General features: G+C 39.5%; 1 protein-coding gene across 1 annotated transcript; it reads right to left on the bottom strand.

Annotated features, from left to right (window-relative positions):
• Positions 1-1,221: 1,221 nt before the first annotated feature.
• On the bottom strand, positions 1,222-21,930 carry cog2 (component of oligomeric golgi complex 2). The gene is made up of 18 exons (XM_061231920.1): positions 21,711-21,930; positions 21,000-21,161; positions 20,770-20,835; positions 20,492-20,572; positions 18,043-18,146; positions 17,041-17,149; positions 14,776-14,955; positions 14,386-14,510; positions 12,723-12,849; positions 12,498-12,637; positions 9,422-9,483; positions 9,046-9,197; positions 7,686-7,871; positions 7,079-7,151; positions 4,547-4,689; positions 4,306-4,445; positions 1,870-2,050; positions 1,222-1,520 (listed from the first exon to the last, which is right to left on the bottom strand). The coding sequence occupies exons 1-18, from the start codon at positions 21,774-21,776 to the stop codon at positions 1,425-1,427; spliced, it is 2,193 nt and encodes a 730-aa protein (XP_061087904.1). The 5' UTR covers positions 21,777-21,930; the 3' UTR covers positions 1,222-1,424.
• Between the last annotated feature and the right edge of the window lie 949 nt (positions 21,931-22,879).

Here is a 22,879-nt window from a genome sequence, read left to right as displayed (position 1 = left end):
GGTGTACCTGGGTCCCACTGGTTTCTGCCAATTCTGAGCTGATGGCACTGCTGGACAAGGGAAGTAAGCACAATGTGTCTTTCATCTGCTGCGCTAAGTTTCCTTGGCCGACCACTGAGTCTACGGTCCTCAACTTTGCCCGTTTCTTTGTGCTACTTTACATTACATTATTGGCATTTGGCAGACACTCTTATCCAGAGTGACGTACAGTTGATTAGACTAAACAGGAGACAATCCCTCCAGGAGCTATGTAGGGTTAAGGGCCTTGCTCAAGGGCCCAATGGCTGTGCGGATCTTACTGTCTTCAACAGAGCTTGGACAGCACATCTGGAAACCCGGGTCTGCCTTGAAATTTCTGCCTGGGTGAGACCTTGCTGATGCAGTAGAACTACCTTGTGTCTTGTTGCTGCCATGTCTCAGTCTTGCCATAGTGTATGACTTCGAACATTAAACTGTCTTCAGCAACCTCACCTTGGAAGCAGAGTTTGGCTATTCCTCACCCAGTTTTAATCCTCCTACACAGCTGTTTCTGTTTCAGTTAATGATTGTGTTTCAATCTACATATTAAATTGATGATCATTAGCTCCTGTTTGGTATAATTGGTTAATCACACACCTGACTATATGCCTACAAAATCCCTGCACAAATGTACCAAGAAGAATTGATGCTGGTTTGAAGGCAAAGGGTGGTCACACCAAATATTGATTTGATTTCGATTTTTCTTCTGTTCACTCACTTTAGATTTTGTTAATTGATAAAAAATAAACTATTAGCATTTGTATTTTTGAAAGCATTATTATACAGAATTCTTTCACATCTGCCTAAAACCTTTGCACAGTACTGTGTGTGTATATATATATATATATATATATATATATAAAATGTAAGACTTCCATTGCATCATTAATAAAGCACACTACTTTTTACGTATGCTGGAAAGTAACAGCCTTATTTTTAATTTACAGCACTTTTTGCGCATATTTATCCAGGGTGCCAATAATTCTGGAGCCCACTGTAGGTGCAACTAATAAGGTGCCCACTGAGTTACATAAACAATCATCAAAACAATCAAGTTTTCCATAGGGATGTGATTTACTGTTATAAATCCCAAGTTAAGGTGGAATGGTTTCCATTTACAATTTAAATGTATACAAAATGAAATAAAGATAAAAATGTATTAAAGCTTTTACTGACAAAAATGAGACCATCATACAAGTGGTGTTTTTTTTTGCAATTTGCAAAACAATTTAATTCCATTCACAAGTAAAACTTTCACAATTTACAATTTGATCACCCATTTCCATACATAAATAAGAATTCCCAGGCTAGCCCACTCTGTAAGACCCAAACCAGAGTCACCATATTTCTTTTACTACAGGGATCAGAGCAAGCCACAACCAACTGCATATTTATGAGCAGGCAGTCTACTCTGACAAAACCCCGTCCCTAGCCCCTTGAACCAACTCAAGCAGGGTAGAGAAAAGTGTGATATCCCCAGTCTGTAGCCCCATCTTCTGGATCTGAAACAGAAAACAATCACACTTGTGAATAATTTTCACTTTAAGCTTAAATGTCCTTGAGCTGCAATACTGTGGACTACCATTTATCGATGATTTAGGGCTCTGCTAAGTGTGTCTGCTAGATACTAAATAAAGCAAGTTCAATTTCATACCAACAGTTTGACAGAAACGAAAGGTGATATACAATGATAAAACTGACAAAAGTGACAAGCTTAGGCTTAGTCAAGAATCAGCTCAGAATGAATATCACAGTATTAAATTGCTTGGGTTTCAAAGTAGCTTTCTGGTTTAGTGAACTTTGAGATTATTAATTCAGACCTTACAACTAAAGTTAGACAGCAGCCCTGACCTGATCTCCCAGGTATTCCACGTCAAGTGCCAGCTGAATACGGATCTTGGCATCATCGGTGGGGCCTCCATTGTTACCAGTGCTGATGGAGGATGCGGTTTTCCTGGCCTGCTTCAGTCTCTTCAGACTCTCCTCCATTTTTTTCACAGAACTCAAAACATCAGAGACTGTTTCGTAATACCTGCCAAAATTACACATTGATCATTCATGTTCTGTTTGCTGTTTTCATTTCATTTTTTCATAAGCTGAAATATATTTAATGTGGGTTGGTACTGATTTAGACTATTGCAATCAAAATACATAAATTAATTTGCTGATAGCAAAGCAAAGCTAAAAGCTAATTAATTCATGTATTAAGAGATTGGTTTTGATACCGGTGAGATATTGAGGTTCAGCTATTAGCTATTTTGAATGGAAGTGCCAACCAATGCAAACAAATGGTAGCGCTCACTATAATACTCATACTGAGGATTTAACACATGCAGTATTCTTTCAAGATTAATCTCAATATACCCTCTTATACCATTATAAATCAATATATATAGAGCATTAACCACTTAAGTAATGCCAGGGTGTCATTGGCTGGGACTCATTGTCAGCCTGGGAGTCACATGCCAACCAGCCCACTATGGGCAGAGGGGTGTGGGGTTTCTCCCACAGAAACATTGTGCCTACTTAAAACCAATTTTCAGCATTTTCTTGTGCTTTATCCCCATTTGATCTATATACAAAAGGCATACTCCTTCAATTACACCCATTTATTATCTTTAAATGACATATTAAGCATGGCTACAGAAATCCAAGAAATGCAATCATGCAGTTGTGTCAATTTGTACTGTAAGTTGCTTGAGCCTACACTAGAGCATCAAAAAAATTAAGTGAAAGCTGTCATGTGTTGTACTGACACCACAGTGTAGTGAAAGTAGAACTGGGCTTACTTCAATGATACTTAAGGCACTCTCGTAGAGGAAAGAAGTAAAGTTGAAATACCTTTAACAACGTGGTATGTCCATGAGGAGCAAGTTAAAAACATCTGGGCGTGATGAACAAAGATATTTGTGGCTGAAAAGTGTTGTCAATGTAAATTAAATTAGCCTACAAGAACATTTCATTGAGCATCTCATAGAATTTCTATGAGCTATGGCCCAATTCAACCCCTGCACCTACCAAAGCTCATGAGCGAACAATGGGCTGACAGAAAGCAGAAAGCATAAATAAGATAACAGCTATTACGATTTACACATCAGGATTAAATCCAAGTGATCAAAATAATTGACTAAACACTGCAAAACTTAACTAACAATCCGGCAGCAGCCAGATTTTTTGCGGTGCTGCCATCTTGTTTTTATCCGCAATCAATCAAAGATGATACTGTATGTGCTAAATATGCTCCACTTAAGCCTGATTTATACTTCTGCGTCGAGCTGACGCGGAGGCTGTGGCATAGCCTACACGTAGACGCGTACCCTACGCTGTACCCTACGGTGTAGCCTGACACGGACCTCCCCAGAAATGTAACTACGCATTGCGGCAACGTGGACCGTAAGAACTGTGATTGGTCCGCTTGGTAGCATTGCATTATGCAATGGCCCCACCATTGATCAGTTTCAATCGCCTGTGCTGTGTCCGAAACCAAAATAAGTTAACTTGATGCCTCATTGCCTGATTAATAATCTGTCCTTCGAAAAAAGGCGACTTCGGAGGTGTGTTCGCAGCACGTGATTGAGAGCAGAGTGAAAGTGAAGTGATTGCATAATTACAAGCAATATAGCTGACTAGCTCACAGAGGCTTAAAACAATACATACATCATTTCAGTGTGTTAATCAATTAAAATGTTGTTTATAAAGTACAACTAAAACAAAACATCAAGCTCTTTTACAGTTCTTTGAGAACACGGCTGCTGTTTTCAGCCGCCATTAATTTAACATTTTTTGAGAGCAAAGGGAGGCCCTACCCAGTATTAAATGGTAAATGGTAAATGGCAGGCATTTATATAGCGCCTTTATCCAAAGCGCTGTACAATTGATGCTTCTCCATTCACCCATTCATACACACACTCACACACCAACGGCGATTGGCTGCCATGCAAGGCCCCGGCCAGCTCGTCAGGAGCATTTGGGGGTTAGGTGTCTTGCTCAGGGACACTTCGACACAGCCCGGGCGGGGGATCGAACCGGCAACCCTCCGACTGCCAGTCGACTGCTCTTACTGCCTGAGCCATGTCGCCCCTATATTAGTATAAATAAAGTGCTCAGTGAGTGTATATACATCCTGTGATCTGAGAAACGAGTCCAATAATCTCCTTACACAATAAAAATGAACAAAACCTGAGAGAAACTCAGTGAAGGGGTAATTGTGATAGTCTTTGTATGCATTTCCACTGTAGTTAATGCTCACAATGGAGTAGCATATTGGTCATACGTTGACTGCTGTACCTCTGCGTGCAGTCGCACAGTGTGACGCACAGCCAGTTCTGTATGATGGAGGCCTTCAGCGTGTCCTTGTGGTCACTCAGCAGCTGGTGCAGTGGCCGCAGTGCATTCTCCATGTATGCTGATGCCCTTGTAGGCACTTGCTGCAAAGAAATTGACCATGTCAGGACATTATATGATAATATTATCTGATAATCTACAGTGTAGGACTGCTCCAAAATTAAGGGCGAGTAGCCTTGCCCACCTTGTTGGTCCTACGGTACAGGCGGGGCACTTCTGAGGCACTTTTCAGGTATCTGAAGCACCTTTCACTAAGGAGCTGCGTCACCCTACAGTTGAGTGCAGGAATGCAAGCGGACAAGGAGGCTTTCGAGTCTGCCAAGGAATCTGTGTAAAGAGAGCAAGGGGTGGACTGCAACATGTATTGTCCAATGCACATACTTGTGTGTTGTCCATCATGTCCACAGAGGTATTTTAGCACTAACTACTGCACTTTCTCCAGTTCAAAATTAGCTATGCCTTAAAGATGTGCAGTGGAACACAAGAAAAACTCAACACATCACAACTGTAACAACTGTTACATTTAATACATATATAATTTATAAACATGTACTTTGAAATGCAGTATCCAAAAGGAACAGAAACACAATGCCAAAGGTAACATAACATAATGAGGAGAACAGGCCATTCAGCCCAGCAATGCTCACCTTTTCCTACCACTAGTGTACCTACTGCTGAGTTTGCCTAAAAGATAAATAGTATCTAGCACCTTATCAAGCCCGGTCTTGAAAACCCCCCAGTGTTTCTGCCTCCACTGCCTCCTGCTGCCTCCCTGTATCAAATTACACTACTGTTTTTTCTTATTAATAGCAAAACAATGTACAATCTACCTCAGCTCCCCTTTCACTGTTCCATCAGTGAAACAATGTCTTCTTACGAGATCGCTAAAATAATCCATAACTTGCTTTGGAGTCTTGTTTGTGTATCTTCTATCTAACTTTCTTCATTACTATTCAGTTTCACTCTGTAACTGTAACTGGCACACACAGTCTTGATGCAAAAACATTTGTCTTGGATTGCAGCAGGACAGTGACAATTGTCAATAACCCATCCTGAATCCAGATAAACCGATAAACTATCGGCTGAAGACAAGACTGAAGACAAAAGGCCCTAGAAATAAAAAGGAACTGAAGATGGCTGCAGTACAGGCCCAGCTGAGCATTACCAGGGAAGATACCTAGCGTCTGGTGATGTCCATCAGTCACAGACTTCAGGACCCCTGTGTATGCTGGTTTGTGTTCCAACCACAATCCCAGATTTTTAACAAGCCATTTTTCTAAATTAGGTAATTGTCAAGTTCTTAGGGATTATTTACCCTCTTACTTAAACTTAAATTACATTATGTCTGCAATTGCTATGCATGCTATGAAGAATAAAATGTGCATGTTAATATTGTGCTATATATACTGCAAACAATTACATAAAATGAGGCAACATATATTTTTTAACTGATTAAATTATAGACTGAGGTGAATTTAACCCCTATGTGTAGGAATACATTTTCCTTTACTATGAACTGGGTACAGCATGACCAAGCTAAAATAAGTGATCCCTTCAAAATTGTTCCTGTACTAGGCCATCACATGCTTAAAACCATTAACACATCCTTAGAAACAAAATATGTAGCAGAATCAGTAAAAGTGGCGGTTATTCAGCAATGATTTAAGAAAGTAAATGTCAAAAATGACAAGCGTCATCAAAATTACGGGAGAAAGCAGTGGCAAAGCAAGTTAGTACCTTACCTTAGTTCAATCCACAAAATATTTCAAACATTATTTAAACTGCAATTAATAAGCATACCCAGAGACTTTCCTTTAGTTACGGAACATATGTAGCTAAAATGAGCCACTTCCTATCAGTGGGGAATGCAGAGAAACTGAACCATGCTTTTTTTTAATTTTTTTTATCTAGGTTCCATAATACCTCACTAAAGAATGTCCAGCTTGTGCAGAATGCAACCGCTCCCATCTTTACTAGGAACTAGGTCTAGAAATATAGGCATGAGCATATCAGCACTTACTCCAGAGCTGATGCCCAATGAGTGGTGCTATGGCACAGCGGCAGGAAGGTAGCGCAGCCTTATTTAATTCCTACATGGCCAGAGAGGCCACTTCAGCGCGATATAAACTGAAAGCAAGATAAAAATTTGGCACAGAAACAACATCTTATTCTATGTACTGATCATTTCTACAGTGCCCAACTTCCTTCTTCTTTTCTTTTTTCTGGGGCTCCTGCCCCTGACCCCCCCAGTTCAGTTACTCTCTTTATGTCATTTCTTGCAATATAGCATAATGGCAATATGAGACTTTTATTCTTCATGGTAGACATAGGCATTTCTGACATAATGTGGTGTAAGTGGGTAGAAAGATTACCAGCTTGAGGGAACACAAACCAGCACACACAGGTGTCCCCCACGACCGAGTTTGAATATTTATACTATAATTGCAAAAAATTATAATTGCAAAAAAACTCCATAAAAAAGTCGTGAAATACTGCATGTGCTCTCAGGTTCATAGTTATTCATAATAATACAAACTCAGTAACACCAAAAAAGCCAGCACACATTAATTGAGTGCTTCCCGAATGTCACCGTGTTTATCGCACACCACCATGCGTCAACTTGAAGGACATTTGCAATAATAGTTTTAAATATACATTTCATGACAAACACTTGCATGACTAAGCATGAAAGATATTTCTGCTCTTCTGCTCTTACCTGAAACAATCTGAAAGTTGGTGAAGCCGATAAGCTCCAGTCTTCTTTTGACAATGTCCCCGAGCTCTGGAATCTGTGACAGACTCAACTTTAGGACATATTCTGTTCTTTCTTATTAGGATTACTTGTCAAGTAAATGGAGAATAGTTTATAATCTCCATATTTTCTTCCATTTTGTACACTTTTGTACACTAATTCAGGTGCAGAAAATGCTTAAAAGTACAGCAGCAAGGCCCTGGCTGTGATTTCAGATGAGTCAGATTCATATATATAGTCTCTGTAAAATAATTTGCATGTTGAAGTTTTCCCAGAAGAGTAGAAAGCAGTCACAGACTTAAATTAATTCTTGAAATAATGACTGCTCCAAAACGATTAGTGACAAGATTAAACCTGGTAGTCGCTGGATTGCTTGCCGTTTGGAGCAGTATTCCGGCTCAATTCAATTACACTAAAATGTTAGAAATTTCTTGTCAATGAGTAAAAATGTTTAATATTTGGTTCATATTCCTCCTATATCAGTAGATGAAATTGCAGTGTAGCCACCTGATTTGTTATTTAAAGATCACACATCTCAAAGGTTTGATATTGGTAGGCTATGCTTATATACCTGTTCCTGCAGAAAATCCACATCAGCAGCGATGTAGACCAGCTGCTTGACAGAGAGGGCCGCTGGGACACCAGTGTCGCTTCCTGTGTCCTCTTGAGAAGCCCTGCTGGAAGTGGAGGAGGCTGAGCTGGGGAGGGGCTTCATGGGATCTTTAGTGACCTCAACAGGAGGAACTTTATTCAGAACCTACAGCAAAGGAGACCATTACAGAAGCACTGACACAATCTGTTCACTTCAGAATCCCAGTGTTAAACCGCAGCAAATCTAAGTTTCATACATTTTACATGTTGTCAGGGAACTAATTCAACAATTGGCCATAGGAAATGGACCAACCCAAAGTGGTCAGCACATAACATTACATTACATTTACATCACATAAGAAACAGTGATAAGAGCTGCCATTGGACATGTAAATGTGTGTGTATTCGTGGGCGTGAGTGTAAGTGTCTGTGCGTCTGTGTGTGCGTCTGTCTCAATGGGAGTGGCATAGCAAACCTCCTGCTGGCATACCTCTACTATTAAGATTCCATACCTTGCAACAGGTCTGGAATTTCTGTTTGGGTTGGTAGTTAGCCTCCAAGTCCTGCATCTTGGTCTGGGGTTCTACATTTCATCCCAGGTCTCTGCAGAGTTTTTGCCTGTCTTTTTTAAATTTTTTTTTTTTTTTTAAGCTCTGCGCTTAGTATTCTTGGGACTATTTTGAGAGGAAACGGACTGTAGTTTTGTATTTTCTATGTCTGTAATCTTTAATGTCTTTAAGGTAGTTTAACCTTGACTTTCGCTTAGACATTATTATTTGTTGTAACAATTTATTTCATAAATTTAACTTGGTTGGGATGTACATTTGGATAAAGGTTGATCCAACATGTTGCTTTGCATCAATGAATTTGGCAATTGAAATAATAACAATAATAATAATTACCACATTAAATCAGACAAATATATTTTGCATGTTGGTGAGGTGTTTTAACTGTTTGCACACTTGTGTATGGTATTCAAAGTGCAGCACATTAAATGAGGGTGTTGACGCTTAAAACTGCTTGTTTTAGAACACATTTTAGTAAAACCTCACTTCCCAGACAATGTTTTATTCACATGGGTGAAGAGTAAAATACATTTCAGCATAATCTCCAGATTGACAGTGCAAGTACAGAAAATTAATGGTCTTGGGAATCTCTTCAGACTGTCTATATAAACCAGTGACATACAGGTCAGTGCATATGGTCTTTAACTCACACTTTAGAATGGCTTGCTTTCTTATTATTCCAATGGGTAACTGTACCATTTACAAATGAAGGTGTGTGATTAGCTAGTTTTTAGCTGGAGAGTTGAAGCAGCAGAGATCCGGTGAGCGGCTCACCTCAGTCACAAAGGTGCAGTACCGGGAGAGCAGTTGCAGTGTGAGCTTCCAGAAGCGATGGGCCAGCAGGGGCAGATAGATCCACTCTTCCCAGCACCTGAGGAGGCAGCCCCACAGTACGTGGGTCACCAGCAGCCGATAGGAGCTCCCGGCTGTTCAGGACACACATGAAGGTGTGCAATGGTTAGCCGGACACAGCCATAAAGCAGAGCTTTCCAAACTATGTATCAGAGTGGAGAGGAAACCATCATTCCCTGAATTATTTCCACTTAAGCTCAAGGCAGACCCATTTGCTCATAACCATAACACAGAAGAGTTTGGTATAAACATTACATGTTGATAATGCAAACAGAATTAGTTAAATAAAGGCGCTGACCTGGTGCTGCTTCTAATCCATCGGCCATTGTATTCTCAAAACTTCCTGCAATCGCCTTGTATCTGCAATCCAAACAGAACAGCAAAGCTATAACAGCAATAGACATTAAAGCTCGCAAGACAAATGCAAACTGCATATTAAAGGGGAACCTCCAGTGAATGAAATATGAATACAAAATGAAAGAAATGTAAATGAAAACTGGTTCAAAATATTTCATTTTGTTAAGTTCAGAAAATTGAGGTCTTTGTTTACAAACACAATAAAGCAAAGCAAAATTACATCACATCAATTCAAAGGACAATCAATGGCCCTTCAAAATGGGCGACTTTACAGAGATCACAAAAATTCAAGGAGGATTTTAACCTACCGCAGATCAAAAACATGTGCATAATTAGGACACTATACAACACTATAACAACAGTAACATACATATATTTATTGATCAAAAATTAAGGTTGTCCCTTTTCAGCTATCACATGCAATTATATAGTAAATGGTTGGCATTTCTATATACAGTACTGTGCAAAAGTCTTAGGCACCTGTATAACATTTGGTACAGATAAGATTCTTTCCAAAATAATTCAATGAAAGGTCCTAAATAAACATTCTATACATTTTACACTACATTTTAGTAATTTGGCAATCAAATCACTATTATTCGTGACCACCCTTCGGTGTTAAAACTGCATCACTTCTCTGAGATATAGAACTGCAGGACAGCGTTGGCTAAGACAATCAGCAGGGAGGCTGTTCCAAGCATGTTGGAGAACTTGCCACAGTTCTTCTGCAGTCCTTGGTTGGGTCCTTGCTTCTGATCTCAGACTGCTTTGATCAAGTTTTTATGTAAAAAGTAGTCAATTGCATACAGTAACATGTTACTTTTTTAAATGAAATACAAAAACATCTCTGTGAAATGAAATCTTTTGGAAAATGAATATTTGGAAATCTCAAATGTGTAATTTCATACTAACACACACAAAACAATAAATATACATATATATATATATATATATATATATTATATGCTACATTGCAGCAAAGCAACCACATGCACCACCTCCATTTCGAAATATAACAAAAGAAACTTAAAGGCTGTGTTAAAAACCGCATAATATTCATACTACATTTCAATGAAAAACAGCCTGAAATGTAATACGGGTAGCATGCTAGTATGTGGTTTCAAACAGCCATATGAACTTGCAATTAATGATTGAGCAAATGGGCACTTCCTGTACTTGACAGGAAGGTCAGGTTAATGGTTGGAAAACTGAGCACAAAGTTAAGGAATGAGTAATCTGTTTTGCTACTGACGTATTAGAGGCCAAACCATAACAGGGGAAAAAATCTTATAATAGCACAAAAAATATTTTGACACAACATTGGATAACCACCATCTGTTCAGTGAAGTCCCTTAACTTCTTTCTCACAGAAATTCTGTATGTGAAATCTGTATGATTTAGAACAAAGCATGTGTTCTGATGTGTAATTTAGAGAAAACACAGGTAGCAAGGGAAATGCATATGCAGAGACGGTTTAACTCCTATCACAAGTTTTTTAAATTGACCAATTTATAACACATTAGAGAAGCATTTAAATACAAATGTGTAAATAATAATACAGAACAATTCAGAATGGTTTACCAGTGTGCTTTTGACAGTGGAAATCCATACTTTACACAAGAACTGAAAGTAACAACAATGATCGTTTGTGTCAACAACCCTTAGGTAAAAGGTGTGAACGTGTGTATGTGTGTGCTTTATTTTTTATCAGGACTGAGTGTACACTGTAAAGCAAATGATTCAGTGTACACACGACATAGCATGCAAACATTGCGGACACATTGCGTAAATCTCAACCTTCACAATTACTTAAAGCAGCTCAAAATGCTCCCTGCCCTTCCTCTCCTTGATATACTTTGGAGTGGAATTAACCCCTGAGAAAATAATAAATGTCACTGAAATGGACAGCAGCTGACCACTGCATGGTTATGGTTAACCATGAATATTTGACATGGATGAAAAAGGGTGGACAAAAAGAAGGGATGGTACAAGTGGCAATGTGGTGTCCCCACTTAAAACTATTCAAATATAACAAATCCAAATTACAGGAGCATAAGAGAACAACTTAAGCAACATGAAACTTAGGTCGAGGAATTTAGAAAATGCTGGAAGGTGTAGGTGGCCACCAAGGCAGGTTTGACTGTGTTCATGCCACCCATTTCCTTGGAAATTATTGATGAAAAAAATATTACATATACATTGGACATATACAGTGCAGTCCATGTGGTATGTGGTTCAGTTCAGTTCTTTAGGCTCTGTACTCATTGTCATTGGATTTGAAATGAAGCAATCAATAATGTGGTTAAAATGCAGACTGCTACCTTTAATTTGAGGACATTTATATCCATATCAGGTAATCTATATGGAAATTACATCCCCTATTATACACATTACACACACCCATTTTAGGAGACCAAAAGTAAATGGACAGTTGGCTTCTCAGCTGTTTTTGATTAATCAGGTATTCAACTGCTTCCTTAGTGCAGGTACAGTTTAAGCTTTCAGTATCTAGTCTTGATTGTAGGCTTTTGATTGCCTTTGGAGTCGGTTATTATATTCAATTTCTTAGAGAAAGCTAATACATTTGACATATTTATATACTATCCACTCACAGACTCCACATCCAAGCCGAGTTTGGCCAGCTCACATGGAGCGGCATAATTGGCCCGCCGCTCTGAGGGCGGGGGGAGGGACTCAGCAGGGTCTGTAGGATCGCTGCATACAACAGCTCCATGATCGCCTCGGAATCACAGTCGGATCATTAAATCTTCCCGGGGACACCGGGGGATGGGGTCGTAAGTGGTGTATTCTCAGCAAACATGGGTGAGAAAATAGATAGGGTACCAAATTGGGAGAAAATCGAAAACCAAGGAAAAAAAAATATATATTACTTAAGCTTACAATGGCGATTCCACTCCTGGGACATGAATCTGTCAACTACAAACCAAGTTATCTAATAATCATAGGACAATGAAAGCAGACCAACAGATTTTTCAGTGCTGCCCAATCACACTCACCGCAGCTGGAAGTAGACTGGCAGGTTCCACTTGTTCTGGAAGCTCAGATAAGAGGCATGTGCTCGCAGGCGCCTCACGCTGGCTTGAGATCCGCACTGCCGCTCAAACTTGCGCACAAACTCCATGCTGATGGTGTACTTCTACAACATAGACCACAGACATGGAGAGTAAGCACTGCTTCACACATTTACACAGCCAATATACAAGCAGCAGACAGAACATTACCTCGTAAAAGATATCCGGGTTGCCAGGGTTGAAGAGGGTGGGGACCCTCTCCTCCAGGCCTTTAATTATCTCTGGCCACAAAGAATTCACCATGAAGTCGTACCCGGGGACAATGTCCGCCTTGTCACTAGACATAAATTACATCAGAAAAAACGTGTCACCCATTAGTTACGAAACACAGATTTTACATGCCGTTCCCACATCTGGAACAATGCTGTGCTAGGACCTGCTAAAACATATCTGGGCCTGGCTGACAATTTCCTGGATACAATTAAGTACACATGTTAAATAAAAACTGAGATGCCAATGAACTACCCCCTCCCCCCACCCCAGAACATATTATTAATGTCGTCATATGCAGTTAGTATACACTACTAATATATCAGATAGTATTTATACCATTTCTACAGGACAGTTGCCAGATGAAAAATGTAAACTATAAGAATCACTGGATTCACCAACCTCTGACTAAAACTAGGCATTTTTGCAGTCCGTCTTCCAACATTTAGACTGTCTGAAAATATTTATATCTTCGTATTGATTTTCATGAGGAGATACCAGCATTATGGATATGCCACCATTGCCTTATGGATGTGATATGTCTGAAACGCACACTGTTTGAAGATCTACTTCCCAATCAAATTTTATCATAACACATTTGTTGTCATCTGAAATGGTTCTGAATATCAGTTTTGACATAGAGAAAGCGCTATACAATTGATGCTTCTCATTCACCCATTCATACACAGTCACACACCAACGACGATTGGCTGCCATGCAAGGTACCAACCAGCTCATCAGGAGCATTTGGGGGTTAAGTTTCTTGCTCAGGGACACACCCAGGGCGGGATCGAACCGGTAACCCTCCAACAGCCAGACGACTGTTCTTACCGCCTGAGCTAATGTTGCTGAAATGGTTTTGAATCGATTTCAATGGTAATGGGACTAATAAACCCATTTTTAAGCCTTTTCCTGTTGTTAGCCAATCAACTGTTTGGGACATAATAAGTTTAATTGGGAAGTAAGTAAGTAAATTTTTTCATGCTCAGGTTGACTGTGGAATTGCAATCCATAAAGATGGCTGCAATCCAGGCCTGGCAGCACATCGCCAGAGAAGACACCCAGCAACTGGTGATGTCCATGGATCACAGACTGAAAGCAGTCATTGCATGCAAAGGATATGGTAAATGGTAAATGGTTGGCATTTATATAACGCCTTTATCCAAAGCGCTGTACAATTTATGCTTCTAATTCACCCATTCATGCACACACTCACGGCGATTGGCTGCCATGCAAGGCGCCGACCAGCTCGTCAGGAGCATTTTGGGGGTTAGGTGTCTTGCTCAGGGACACTTCGACACAGCCCGGGCGGGGGATCGAACCGGCAACCCTCCGACTGCCAGACGACTGCTCTTACTGCCTGAGCCATGTCGCAAAATACTAAACATGACTACTTTCATTTACATAACATTGATGTGTCCCAAACATTATGGTGCCCTGAAATGGGGGGACTATGTATAAACACTGTTGTAACTTCTAAACCAAACCAAAACCAAAAACCAAACCAAAATGTATAAACCTGCCCTTTATTAAAATCTGACAATATGCACTATAACTACTGATGGCATACCTAATGACTGATATTTTTGTAGTGATCATGTACCTTGAAATAGTTCCTCCAGTCACCTCTCTCAGCAGGCGACAGTGATGTGGCACAAACTCCAGTACTTTTCCGTACATGACGTGTAGCCCAGTGGGACCAGACTTGGCGCACTCTGCAACAATCACCTGTAGAGAAGGCCAAGACTCAGCCTAAATAAATACTCAACCAAGACTCAGCCTAAATAAATACTCAATACACACTATACACAGCAGCCATTCTGTTTACGCACACAGGAAAATTCTATTCATCACACTGATCATTTACTTAAACAACAAATAAATTATTTGTATCTGCCTAGGTATTCCTGACCTCCTGAAACCACAATATAAAAAAAGAAAATGTTTATAATGAAGAAGTCTGTGGAAGCATGCTGGTAAAGGGAAGCCTGACCTCATCCATGTAGGGCTTCACGAGAACCTGGCCCACGAGTGATTCTGCATCTCTGGTCTTGTCAATGGTGGCATAGGTCCGCAGACAGTGGCGCACAATGTCAACATTGGCGGTCTGGAGGCCCTCGATCAGCAGGCCTTCCAGAGACTGCTGCAACATGGCTGTGATACCGGCGATCCTCTGGAGGGGGGGCACACATAATAAACACCGCAAGCGCAATTCATCATCTAATCCACAGGCATGCATGGAATACTTTCTAACAATGAATAATTTCACCAATATTGTACTGCATGGAATGAAACTCTACGATGAAGTGCATGTAGACCTTTCTTGCTAAAAGCTTATGTACAGTCAGGTCCATAAACATTGGGACATCGACACAATTCTCATCTTTTTGGCTCTATACACCACCACAATGTATTTGAAATGAAACGAACAAGATGTGCTTTAACTGCAGACTTTCAGCTTTAATTTGAGGGTATTTGAGGGTACATCCAAATCAGGTGAACGGTGTAGGAATTACAACAGTTTTGATATGTGCCTCCCACTTTTTAAGGGATCAAAAGTAATGGGACAAACTAACAATCATAAATCAAACTTTCACTTTTTAATACTTGGTTGCAAATCCTTTGCAGCCAATTACAGCCTGAAGTCTGGAACACATAGACATCACCAGACGCTGGGTTTCATCCCTGGTGATGCTCTGTCAGGCCTCTACTGCAACTGTCTTCAGTTCCTGCTTGTTCTTGGGGCATTTTCCCTTCAGTTTTGTCTTCAGCAAGTGAAATGCATGTTCAATCGGATTCAGGTCAGGTGATTGACTTGGCCATTGCATAACATTCCACTTCTTTGCCTTAAAAAACTCTTTGGTTGCTTTCGCAGTATGCTTCGGGTCATTGTCCATCTGCACTGTGAAGCGCCGTCCAATGAGTTCTGAAGCATTTGGCTGAATATGAGCAGATAATATTGCCCGAAACACTTCAGAATTCATCCTGCTGCTTTTGTCAGCAGTCACATCATCAAAAAATACAAGGGAACCAGTTCCATTGGCAGCCATACATGCCCATGCCATGACACTACCAACACCATGCTTCACTGATGAGGTGGTATGTTTTGGATCATGAGCAGTTCCTTTCCTTCTCCATACTCTTCTCTTCCCATCATTCTGGTACAAGTTGATCTTTGTCTCATCTGTCCATAGGATGTTGTTCCAGAACTGTAAAGGCTTTTTTAGATGTTGTTTGGCAAACTCTAATCTGGTCTTCCTGTTTTTGAGGCTCACCAATGGTTTACATCTTGTGGTGAACCCTCTGTATTCAATCTGGTGAAGTCTTCTCTTGATTGTTGACTTTGACACACATACACCTACCTCCTGGAGAGTGTTCTTGATCTGGCCAACTGTTGTGAAGGGGTTTTTCTTCACCAGGGAAAGAATTCTTCTGTCATCCACCACAGTTGTTTTCCGTGGTCTTCCGGGTCTTTTGGTGTTGCTGAGCTCACCGGTGAGTTCTTTCTTTTTAAGAATGTTCCAAACAGTTGATTTGGCCACATTTAATGTGGCCAAATCTCTCTGATGGGTTTGTTTTGATTTTTCAGCCTAATGATGGCTTGCATCACTGATAGTGACAGCTCTTTGGATCTCATATTAAGAGTTGACAGCAACAGATTCGAAATGCAAATAGCACACTATTTAGACCTAGACCTTTTATCTGCTCCTTGTAAATGAGATAATGAGGGAATAAGACACACCTGGCCATGGAACAGCTGAGCAGCCAGTTGTCCCATTACTTTTGGTCCCTTAAAAAGTGGGAGGCACATATAGAAACTGTTGTAATTCCTAAACCGTTTTGTAATTGCTACACGTGTTTCCTGATTAGCCTACACTAACGGTTACAGGAAGTGTTGAACAGCGTTGGCCCACTTTAAGTGTAGCCTTTTACTTTATTTCTAAGAATAAAATTCTACAACAGAAGCCTAATAAGAAAGAAAGGCCTGCCTCGAATACAAGCCTGCCCCAAATAAAGGCCTGTGCTTTGTGCAGCCTAAGTAAATAAAAGACCCCGGACACAATTTGAGGATTTACGGTATCACCTTTCCTCAAAGCAAACACCACTCTATTCATTCATTTTGTTACTTGCTGAATAAGTAAAAATGCACATGCACAGAAAATAAAGGACTCTTGAATTCAACTGCGAGTCAAAGGTCAGGACAAATGCTGACCGAATCAAAGAGATCCTCTGCGGGATCTTGACAACAGTGACTTACAGGTCGCACTTTGTCCAGAAGTGGCATCCCCTTGCTTTGAACAGCATGGAACTGCAGCTGGTTGAACTCTGTGGCGATCCGTTCCAGAATCTGTCCAGCCAGGAGTGGGCTGTAGAAACAGAGCAACCACCACTCTCACAATTCAGCAATGAGACTATTCGGGACATCAGACAACCAACAGCCCTGTCTATCTTTAAATACATTTCAGAAAACAAGGGTGGCAATTCAAATTCAAATTGTGCATTTTCTTGCCAATAACCAAAACAGCATAAGAATGCTGCTTGAACCCCAAAATATGGTTCAATGGCTTCCAAATGGAATAACCTAAGCATTGGCGAGCAAGTAATATTCAGAGGAAATACGTTAATACAATACAACTTTCCTTTCCTTTTCCTTTATTGATCAATAACCTTTCCAACATTTATGTTTTAACCGCAAATTAGATTTTGGATCAACACTGCCCTCTTGTGATCAAAAAGAACTTGGCAAGCAAATGAGACTCAAAAGAAGTAGACTTCCACAAGTTTTTACATCACTCATACTTGGAAGAAAACACCAATAATGTTTTTGTGTAGTCTATGCAACACATTATCGGTAAGAATACATTTGAATGACTTTTTTGTGGGAAAAACAAATCCGGATCAGAAGCAGTTTTATTTAAAACCACATCCAAGATAAAATATGTTAATTCCCTATTTATATTTATACAGTGGGCTCCTGAATTATTGGCAGAAAAAAAGTTTGAGTAGCCACACTGTAGGCTCTAACAAGTTCTCCTCTCGAGGACATTACATGTTTCTGAAAACAATTTAACATATCATGTCTGAAAGACCACATGTCAGAGGATAACAGGTGGTCATGCAGAAGGTAACTCAACCACGGAATTTACACATACCTCCTTTAATCAAATACTATTCTGAGTTAGGCAAACAAATGAAGACCCAAGGACTGAAAGTCTGGTCTTTCCATTACATTCAATGTTAAACTCATTAGCAAGCTTACCTTCTTAATTCTAGAGATGTTTCATCCTTAGAGTTTTGAGAATTAAGAATTTTTTCAATCTTCTCAACTGATCGCACAACTTGTATGAGTCTCAGAACACAAATCTTGTTGGGGAAAAAAGATCAATGTGAAAATATGACATTCACCATTTAAAACTGGTTCCACAAAATGAAACACTATGGGCCAGTTTCACAGACACAGATTAAGCCTAGTCCTAGACTAAATTCAATTCCATTGTATTCATACAAAGGGCAATTTCAAGGACTAGACTTAATCTGTGTCTGTGACACTGGTTCTACAAGTAAAAAGTAAAAATGTCAAAGGACAATTCTACAGCAGGGGTTCCCAAACTGGGAGTTATGAACAGCACTCTTGTTTAATTTGGTACATATATTTAGTTAAGATTAGCAAATATGAAAAATATTTATTTCAGTCAAGATTTACAGTGTCCTCCATAATGTTTGGGATAAAGACCCATGATATATTTATTAGCCTCTGTACTCCACAATTTGAGATTTGTAATAAAAAAATTGTTTAAATCAGATGGGGTTAAAGAGCACATTGTCAGATTTTAATAAAGGGCATTTTTACACATTTTGGTTACACCATATAGAAATAACAGTGGTGTTTGTCCCCGCATTTCAGGGTTCCATAATGTTTGGGACACATGGGTTCACATTCTTTTGTAATCACCAAGGTGTGTTTAATTGCCTCCTTAATGCAGGTATAAGACATCTCTCAGCAATTAGTCTTTCCTCTAGTCATTTATAAATGAGATATAAATGTCAGCTTTCATTTCAGAGTATTTACATCAATATCTGGTGATCCATGTAGGCATTATATCCTGTTTATACACAGTCCCCCCATTTTAGGGGACCAAAAGTAATTGGACAATTGGCATCTCTGATTAGTCAGGTGTATAAACTGTGACCTTGCTTGAAGCTGACCTTTCGTGGCGTGTCCAGTCACATGACAGTTTTGTATGAAACAGGCATAGGCTACCTAGCAACACAGACCACAGCCCGATTCGTTTCTTAACGTTTTGGGATAAACACAATATTATTGCTTTCACAAAGCAAGTACAAATTTAGCCTTCTATAGCCGCAGACAACCTACTACCATTACATATTGTCGCAGCTTGTTACAATTTAACGAACTAACTGCTTCCTCGAAGGATGACGACAAGCTGGTGGCACTCAATTCTTCTCATGTGTTAATGCCTTACTCAGTGTTGAACATAGTTTGATCATGTGAAAGCAGCTTAAGGCTGACAACACTGTAATACATATGACATAACAGCTGTCACAATATTGCATAACAGATTATGTCAGTTGATGTCAAATTATGTAAAACTGTCATACTTATATCAGTAAATGTTATGCCAGATGTTACCATCATAAAATGTACAGATAAAAGTATGACAGTTTTATGTCATTTGACATGACATCATCTTGTGACAGCTGTTATCTCATGTGTACGACAGTGTTATGTCAGCCTTATGGCGAGGGGTTCAAGTAAAGTTTTACCAAAATAAAAAACAACATTAAAAATTAAAATTAAAAAGTCGGAGAGCTAGGCCAAACAATAGGCTTACCAAAATGAACTGTCTGGAACATCATTAAGAAGAAAGAGCACTGCTGTATGTTTAGGATCATTGCCTTGCTGTGGAATGACTTTGGAGGCATTTGATTTAACTTGAGCAGATAAGATGTTTCTGCAGACCTCAAAATTACTTCTGCTGTTGTGATCAGCTGTTACATTATCAATGAAGGCAAGCAAAACAGCACATGTGGCAGCTAAACTATGCTTCATTTTAAATCCAATGCTCTATGTTTCACAGATGAGTCACTGACATATCCACACCCGCCTCCTGAAGAGTGCTTCTCATCCGTGGGACAGGTCTTTGGGGTTTTTCTTCATTGTGGTGAGAACACATTTGGCCATCAATTTACCAGCCTCTTTGCAAATACTGAGCTCATCTGTGCTCACTTTCACCTTAATGGTGTTTATTAAGTCTATTGTTTAGCTTTTGTCTCTTGAATAACGGCAATAATAATAACAATCAAATCCTAGAATCAAGACGAGATACTGAAATCTCTTATATCTGCACGAAAAGGAAGCAATTGGATACACCCAATTATTTTGATACCCTAAAATGGGGGGGGGGATGTATAAAAAGGATGTGATTCTACACGCACCATCCAATATGGATGTAAACACTCAAATTAAAGGCGACAGTCTGCACTTTACCCTGACATTTATTGTTTAATTTCAAAACCAATTTTCTGGAGTACAGAAGCCAAAAGAACAGATATTGAACAAACTGTACAAATACATATAGACTGCCCTGTATGTATGTATGTACACATCTGCATATATGTAAAAGATTTGTGCTTTATACGAATAGAACATGCACATTATTTATATTTATATAATTTAGATTGCCTACCTTATTCTTTTGAATATCATCTTGCTTGGATAGCCGGTCATCTACAGCTTCAATTACTTCATTTACAGCTGATCTGAGGCTCTTAAAACACAATTAAATCAAACAATTGAAAGTTTGTCAAATTAAAGCATGGAAGTAGTGGAACACTTTAAACAAGGCTCTCTCAATGAGACTCCAAAAGACCAAATGAGTCTTAAGGACTCAATGAGACCCCCCCCACCCCCATGTGAGATCTTCAGAAACTAAGAGAGAAGGGGTATGACAATGAAATGACATACCAACACCTCTTCTCGTAGTTGGCCAAGGGGGACAGTGAGCTGGTTGAGTGCTTTGTCCATTCCAACCTGAGGCAAGTAAAACATATTTCATACACCAATAAACATTTTTTGCTCTCCTGTGTTCACTAACATGGAATAGCAAAACTATGTTCACGGCTAGTGTACTAATAGGCACAATCAGACTTCATATTAATACCTCTGAAATCGCAAAACTGATAATAGGTACTTACTAGGTTTGTGGAAAGGTTAACGAAGTCGGCATAATCCTTATTGATGAGCTCTACCATTGCAGTTTTCAACAGCTTGTAGTAGCGCTCCAAATCCTCTCGCAGCTCTTCCAGCTGCACTTGCTTTCTGCACTCCGACACAAAGTGGTCCACATCGAAGTCATCCTGAAAACATCAATGCAGGCTAAATAAACAAGATAAAACTTAGAAATCAACCTTACAGCTATTTAACACCTCTAATCGGTATCCAATGACAGGGCAATTGTTTGAAAACCGGATTGATGGCCCGGTTTTACTGCAGATTGAAGACCAATTCGCTGGGATTACATGTAAACAAATACTGTCGGGTTTGTCAGTCATCACTATTATTCTGAGATGCACATTATGCACTACCTTCCGAGTACGTACCAGTATGGATTGCAAGTAACAACACTGGACAGAAATATTAGCTTGGAACTTAACCATCCAATTACTTCATACACCCAATCAAAAACTGTAAAAACAAGGCAATTTAACTACACCGAGTTAACTAGCTAGTAGTAGGATAGCCTAGCAAAGATTTAATTTAATCGACGTAAAACTACGATAAAGCTCCAAACCTTTGCTTAACTTTATCTAAACGTTAACTTGGTAACTGCTAAGAAACTAGTTGTTTCATTTTATTTTTAGGCGTTAGTTAGCCATCTAGCTACAGCTGCTAGCTAGGTTGCTTACCTTCATAAATTCGTCTTTATCGAAGCATAGAGAATCGGGTGCCCTTGGAAGATTCATCATATTCATCCTTTAACTAGTGAACTTGTAAACATAACTTTAATGTATAACGCTATGTAACGGACAGTAATATCTTTAGCTACTTCCCCGTAATTAATCGCCTCAAGAGAAAACACATTTACTTCCGCCAACATGGCACATAACGCGGACGCATCAACGAGTAGTAGCCTATGTATGCAGAGAGACGAAATCCAAGACAGAAAACTATGAACCATCAGGCAGCGTAGCACCATCTGCAGGGTACCAAGCACTATTGCAATATGACGGTGAGACGTGGGTAATTTCGTGTCAATAGAAATGATACCACTAACCTACCGGTGCATCTCAAAAAATTAGAATATCATATCACCGTAATTGAATTCAAAAAGTGAAACTTTCATATATTCTAGATTCATTACACAAAGTGAAATATTTCAAAACTATTTTGATGATTACGGTTTACAGCTCATCAAAAAAAGGATTTATAATGCAGAAATGTCGACCTTCTGAAACAGAACTGTAAGAAATCGTCTGAATGAAATGGGATTTACATACAGAAAAGTGTGGATGACTGGACAAAAGTGATATTCAGTGATGAATCACGAATCTGCATTGGCCAAGGCAATGATGCTAAAAGATGCTAAAAGAAAACAAGCAAATTATGATATGGGGTTGCATGTCAGGTAAAGGACCAAAGGGGAGATGGCAATCATTTACCTCAGCAGTCAATCCACAGGTGTACATAGATATTTATCCTGTCCCAGAGCAAAGAATGTTAAAGCTTTTCTTCAGGAAAGGTATATCAACTCAATGACATGGCCAGCAAACAGTCCGGATCTTAATCTTAATTTATGGTGGAAATAAAATAGAAAAAAAGGTCCATTACAAGGCTCCATCCTGCAAAGCTGATCTGTCAACCACTATTCGAGAAAGTTGGAACCAGCTTGATGGAGAATATTGTTTTTCATTAGTGCAGTCCATGCCTCAAAGAATTCAGGCCGTCATAAAAGCCAGAGGAGGAGCAACAAAGTATTAATTGTGATTTTTTTTTTTTTTGATGATGATGATTCCATCATTTGTTTCTCAACATTGAGTGATTTGATCATTTTTTCCTCAACATTGAGTGATTCCAT

The sequence above is a fragment of the Conger conger genome, chromosome 2 (genome assembly GCF_963514075.1).
Source record: "Conger conger chromosome 2, fConCon1.1, whole genome shotgun sequence".
NCBI lineage: Eukaryota > Metazoa > Chordata > Actinopteri > Anguilliformes > Congridae > Conger > Conger conger.
This window is presented reverse-complemented; position numbering and strand designations above follow the sequence as displayed.

Bases quoted from the DNA above. Each gene is read 5' to 3' on its own strand.
- cog2 (XM_061231920.1), bottom strand. From the start codon at position 21,776: ATGAATATGATGAATCTTCCAAGGGCACCCGATTCTCTATGCTTCGAT. The intron at 18,147-20,491 runs GTAGGCAATCTA...TTCCCCAACAAG, and splicing joins ATGATATTCAAAAGAATAAG to ATTTGTGTTCTGAGACTCAT. The intron at 4,446-4,546 runs GTGGGCAAGGCT...ATTTCTTTGCAG, and splicing joins TGTACCGTAGGACCAACAAG to CAAGTGCCTACAAGGGCATC.